The 6,000-nt window shown below is 38.7% G+C and overlaps 1 protein-coding gene across 1 annotated transcript in view; it reads left to right on the top strand.

Moving 5' to 3' along the window:
• The first annotated feature begins 4,438 nt into the window (after positions 1-4,438).
• The window catches only part of LOC117526853, a 41,808-nt gene continuing 40,246 nt past the window's right edge, over positions 4,439-6,000 (top strand). The window contains exon 1 of the mRNA XM_034188930.1: positions 4,439-4,690. Coding sequence (XP_034044821.1) covers positions 4,651-4,690 — 40 coding nt within the window. The 5' untranslated portion in view covers positions 4,439-4,650. The remainder of the gene's footprint in view (positions 4,691-6,000) is intronic.

Below are 6,000 nucleotides of genomic sequence, written 5' to 3'. Positions count from 1 at the left end.
TCCCAGTCTTTTGTTGCCACTGTCCCAACTTTTTTGAAACATGTTGCAGGCATCCATTTCAAAATGAGCCAATATTTGCACGAAAACAAAAAAAGTCTATTGGTTTGCAAATTAAATATCTTGTCTTTGTGGTGTATTGAACTGAATAAAGGTTGAAGAGGATTTGCAAATAATTGTATTGTTTTTATTTACATTTTACACAACGTCGCAACTTAATTGGAACTGGGGTTGTATTTCAGAAAAAGTAAGGCAGATGGATGTGGACAGGAGAAGAATGAAGCAGAGTTTCCCTTGTGGAAATGAGGAATATTTTTTTTTCTTTCAATTAGGGTTAGGGTTACCAAAAAATTTTGCAGATGTGCAGAGTCCACTCCAGCCAAAATCCCAAAGTTGGCAACCCTGGATTTCAAAAGTGGTGCAGATGATAGCCATAACTATTGCATATACCAAGACTGTTCAAGATTGACAAAAGATGGATCAAGTTACATCCCTGTCATGCCTTGATGATTTAGCCAGTGCATGCCGACTGTATTAAAAATGCTGGTGTACATCTAATAAGTTATGGGTAAGTTTTGTATAAGTTAAGAGCACATTGACGCACACTGATATACATCATAATTCGGCGAGTATGTGAAAAAACTTTGGTCACACACAATATTTTTGACGAATGTCAGTGTATGTCTCATATGTCCTGTATATGTGGACCATAAATTTAGGTAAGTTATGCGATTGTTGACACATGTTTCTTGTCAGTTACTCAATACGTCCACTGATGCTGCCCAATGATTGGCTGAAAGTTGGAGTCCTCATGTGAACAGTTCAGACTGTTACAAATATTGGTGGAAATGGGGTTGTCATCATGCGCTGGCTAAATCATCATGGTGTAACAGCTGCAGAACTTATCCGATGTGTCCACCGTATTCCACTTACTTTTAATACGCCTGCATACACTGTCTAAATCATCAAGGTGTGACAGGGCCCTCAGGGCGATATTTCAAAACGTGCCCCAATTTGCTATTCTGGATGACACGGGAAGGAACGGCGCGCTGTGGAATACGGTTATAAACTCAGGAACACAAACACATTTGTAATTTAAGCTCCTACTCCAATCAGCCAACTCAACAAGCCAAGTGAAGGACATGTGCCTCTTCACAGGCCCTCCAAAAATGTGCATGCTTGCCGCCTCAAACTACTCATGATGATGGGCCTGTGGGCTGCTATTCTTAGGATATGTTACTATTTTACATCTATTTCCTGAATCCTGTTACAAGGACATTCAAAGGCCTTATGAAAAAAGAGGAAGCACAAATGGGGTAACAAACAAACAAACAAACAAAAAACAGAAAAGGAAAAACTGCCTCATGGGGACATTTTCAAAAAGCCAAGTAACCACCTCAAATTACACAACAATGTTATGTTATGAATGAAATGTCTGATTATTCTTTTTTTTTTCATCCAGCAACTCCACAAATACATTTTAAGCTTGTAGTAACTCGAGAAGTAGTCCAATATAGGCCCTGAGTCCCATTAGTGCCTCTTCTTATTCCTACATTTAGTAACAGGAAGCAGATGAGTCTTCAATTCTCCTTGGGCGAGACACCATTCTGACACCGGTCACTTTCTCACCCAAGGCTTATATCCATTTACAGCTGAGTGGCCTGGGACAAGGCAGATGAAGTGTCCAAGGATACAGACAGGTAGCAGGAGTGGGAATCAAACACAGGTCTATTTATTGCTAGCCCAATTCTTTATCTGTTGACCTGCCTGCTCCATAATGTACTCAAGATGAGACTTGACGAACAACGGGGCCATCCTTTAGTCCTGTGCAGTGTACTCTAGTATTGTTGCATGTTGTAAAGCAATATTACTGAGAATATCTTTGTGCTTCATTGAATCTTAATTTTCCAGTACTGTGCCAAATGTAGTGTGTTGAAGGACCTGAAAAGGTGTATGATGATATTCCCTGCAGGCCTCAGCCTATCCTCTCTGGAAGGCAATTCTTTGTCTGCTGATTCAACAGGTGAAGTGAAACTGAGAAAGATTTTCTTAAAAAGACAATGTAAAATTTCAGCCACAACTTGCCTAAAGAGAAACCTGAGCCTAGAGTGACACTGTTTTTATGTATTAAAATTAATCTCTGGGCTAATCATATAACTAGTGATCACACAGATACGTTACACCTTGCATAGTTTCTCTGGTTCATATCCACAATAGCCTATAACTCCTTCCAGAAATGTCACAGGTGCCTTGGTGGCTTCCCTCAGTAGTCTCCTTTTCAGTTTTTGGTACCTAATCCATACAGATTTACCATATAGTACCACAAAGTTTGTATTTCTTCTTGATATAAATAAAGTCCAGAACATAGTTAGTGCTCAGGTTTCCATTGCCCTTGAAATTATGCAATTTGAACTAATAGACTGAAAAAATACTTAATGGAAATGTATATTTTGAAAACAGATATCACAAAAAGGTTTTAACACTCACATGAGGTGTTTTTTTTTAGGCAATTTGAAAAAGCCATACTTCCCAAATCTGCCATGGAAACACATTTTCCACTATTACAGGTCACAAGACGTACAGAAAGAGAGACGGGACATTTTAAAAATACATGCCACCATATGTGTGGACAGAGGAAGAGACAGAGAGCTTGTTAAACATTATAAGAGATAATGTTACTGCAATACTGAATTAAAAACAATAACAACAAAATGGCAGTATTTAGTGTGACTTTTATGTTGCCATTACCACTGGAAATTCTCACAAAAGCCTTGCTAGAATGAGAGGTTATGATGCGAGGACAAAACCCAGTTGTTGCAAGCCATCATTCAATGAGATGTTGTCATTTCACTTAACTTTCTGATAATATCTCTTAACTTTTGCACAGCTCTGCAGTGGAAACCCAGTTAGGGACTTGAAAACATTCATGTTGTCTTGGTGGCTTCCCTCACTACAGTCTTCAGCTTGTTGTAGGGTCACTCAGTTTTTGAGAACTGCCTAATCCAGACAGATTTACCATGTAGTACTGTACTGTTCCTACTGACTGATGTAAATTAAGACATCATCTGTGAATTACAAATGTTCATGTATCCATAATTCTGTCTGTGAGGGAAGCCGCCATGACACCCATGCCAACCCTGATGGACTTCTGTGGCTGTGATTGGATTCTCTGTTGCATCACTAGTTATACAGCAAAATAATGGAGTGGTACAGATAGTGGTTTTCTTTAAATGAAGATCCAAAAAGTTTAGCTACACTTTGCCGGTACACACATGGGAAGCTTGAGCTTAGATTTAATCTGTTTGTGTGTATGAATGACTGCACTATAAGCACATCTTGATGGTTTTGTGTTATTTTGTATCCCCATTTATACAGCTTCATGATGAAGTAGTATAGAGGAGGATATTCTCAAAAATGAGGCCTTGCCAGAAGGTACATTTGAGATGCAAGCCTAGATTTGATGTTTTGGTGAAAGAAAATCCTTCTCTATACCACTTAAACATGACGCTGTATAACTGGTGATAAAAAAATGCAAAACACGCAATATGCACAATTTCTCCAATCACAGGCACATAAGCCTGTAACTTCTTCTGTATTGTCTGGGTGTCTTGGTGGCTTTCCTCACTCATCTCCTTCTTGCACAGTCACTCAGTTTTTGAGAACTGTCTACTCCACACAGATTTAACATAGAGTGCCATACTGTTTGTATTTCTTCATAACTGATGTAAATAAAGTCCAAGACATATTCGGTGACTTGGAAATGTTCCTGTATCTATCCCCTGACTTGTCTGAAGAAAACTGGCAATAAAACTGATTATTTACAGGTATTATACTATACTACAGTACTTATGCAACCCATCATCTTGGCTTTTATATTTTTAATTAATTTATATCAAGTTGTAGAGATTTGCTTTGAGTTTGAGTTTAAGGAAAATAAATTGAGAAATTTTTATATTGAGAAGCCTGATTTACTTTTTGTATTTGAAATGGCATGAATAAATTAAAATGTGTGAAATATTTCTGGAGGGCACTGTAGGTAAAATTACAGAAATAGTGACTGTCCAAATACTCTGGACTTGACTGATGATTTACATAGATATGTCCCTTGATTTAATCAAAATTCTTAGGATCTGAAAACAGTTTTCACTGTACATTAGTCCTACATAATCTACAACATGTACCACTTTATTATATTGAGCAGTGTGAGTATAAGGCTTGATGAACACTTTGATCAAAGTGCCATCACCTCTATTTCTCTCTCTTCTTTTTTAAAATGTATTTATTTGTTTATTAAAATCAGGAACAGGCTACCACCACTGATTTAATTTGCCACGTATTCTCCCTCCCTCTATGACCTGCATCCAAGACACAGAGTCATCCCGGGGACCAATCACAGGCTGAGGCAGACGGGCCCGCCTGTCTGTGGCGGCGCAGCAGGAGGCTGCACACTCAATAAAGGCACATGCATGACACTTAGAAAACACACACGCATGCTGTGGCCCTGGCTGTTCCTCAGTTTTATTCATTTTGCTCTCTTCCTCACCAACACATTCAGTGAGGACTTCCATTCGCTCAGTGACACTTTGTAATTCAGTTTTCATTGTAGTTGAAATTGAATTTAAAATCATTTTTCTTCATTCCACATCTGCCAACATGGGCCTTCTGGCTGCTGTTGTTCTCTTGACCTTTCTTGGTGAGTACTTTGCTACATATGATTATTGACTGAAGAATAGAATGGGGTTTATAAGACAGGTGATGTGTTCAGGGTACCACCGGTCATGCCAGTTTTACTCAGAGGACAGTCTGGAGGTTTTTGTAAATGGGTTAGTGTCTGGTTACTATTAACAACAGGTGAATGAAAGGCACCTGATGTTTTATTATTTTACTTTATGATGATATCTTGTGAGACTGGTTATGGAGTTATATTAGGAGCACAGAAAGGAAACAAGCAATATGTGACTAATTAATGTTGCACCTCCAATGAACGGCATCGTTATCGTGAAGGAAGGGCTGATTAAAATAGAAATGCCTGTGGGGATCTATGGGCTCTAGACTGAGTAGTGTTTATACAATAGGTAGCTGACATCTTTCAAGGGTGGTAATAAATTAAGCAATGAGTTGGAATGGAGTGAGTCCAGAATGTTTTTAAAACCTTTGACCTCAACAATTTTTAGAAGAACTCAACCCTTTTATTTCCGGTTAATATGTAATTTGTAATGTTAATTTCCTGTCTGAATGTATTTATAAGTTGTTTAGGTTGTTGTTATCATACACTCTATTATTTCAATCATTATTATTATTATTATATTATTACTTTTATTTTGTCATTTGATTTTTAAATGGACCACATTGGAAATAAGTGTTCTTATTTTCCTGTGTCATCCCAACCTGGTCTCACCGCAAGTCGTGATTCAGCAGCACGAAATATACATTAATCTATTGGTTCGTGATATTGTGACGAAAAGCGCCTCATTTTCTTCACGGCAGCACAAAGTCATTCTAATTCATTCTGTGATGGCTGCACGAAATTAAAAGTGAAGCGGGGGGGAGGGGTGGTTATGGCTAGGGTGGGGGGGAAGGAGTAGGATTAAGTTATGGTTAAAGTTAGGGTTGGGGATAGGAGTAAGGTTAGAAAAACCCTGTCATGAAAATTTGATTCATTTCGTGGCAGGCGCACGAAAAAAAAAGTGAGACTGGGCTGGTCATCCATGTATTTTTAACATACGAGGTCTCTTAGATAATAAACCGGCCCTTTTATTTATTTTTTTAACTATATGGATTTGAATGACGTGCGATTACACCAACCATGCTTGAACCCTTGTGCGCATGTGTGAGTTTTTTCACGCGTGTCGGTGACGTCATTTCCCTGTGGGCAGGCCTTGAGTGAGATGTGGTCCCGCCCTCTCAGCTGAATTCCTTTGTTTCACACGCTGCTCGAGACGGCGCGCGTTGCTTTATCAAAATTTTTTCTGGACCTGTGAGGAATATCCGAGTGGATACTAT

Source organism: Thalassophryne amazonica, chromosome 15 (genome assembly GCF_902500255.1).
Source record: "Thalassophryne amazonica chromosome 15, fThaAma1.1, whole genome shotgun sequence".
Taxonomy (NCBI): domain Eukaryota; kingdom Metazoa; phylum Chordata; class Actinopteri; order Batrachoidiformes; family Batrachoididae; genus Thalassophryne; species Thalassophryne amazonica.
Note: the sequence above shows the minus strand (reverse complement) of the source record. Positions and strands in the feature narration are given on the sequence as shown.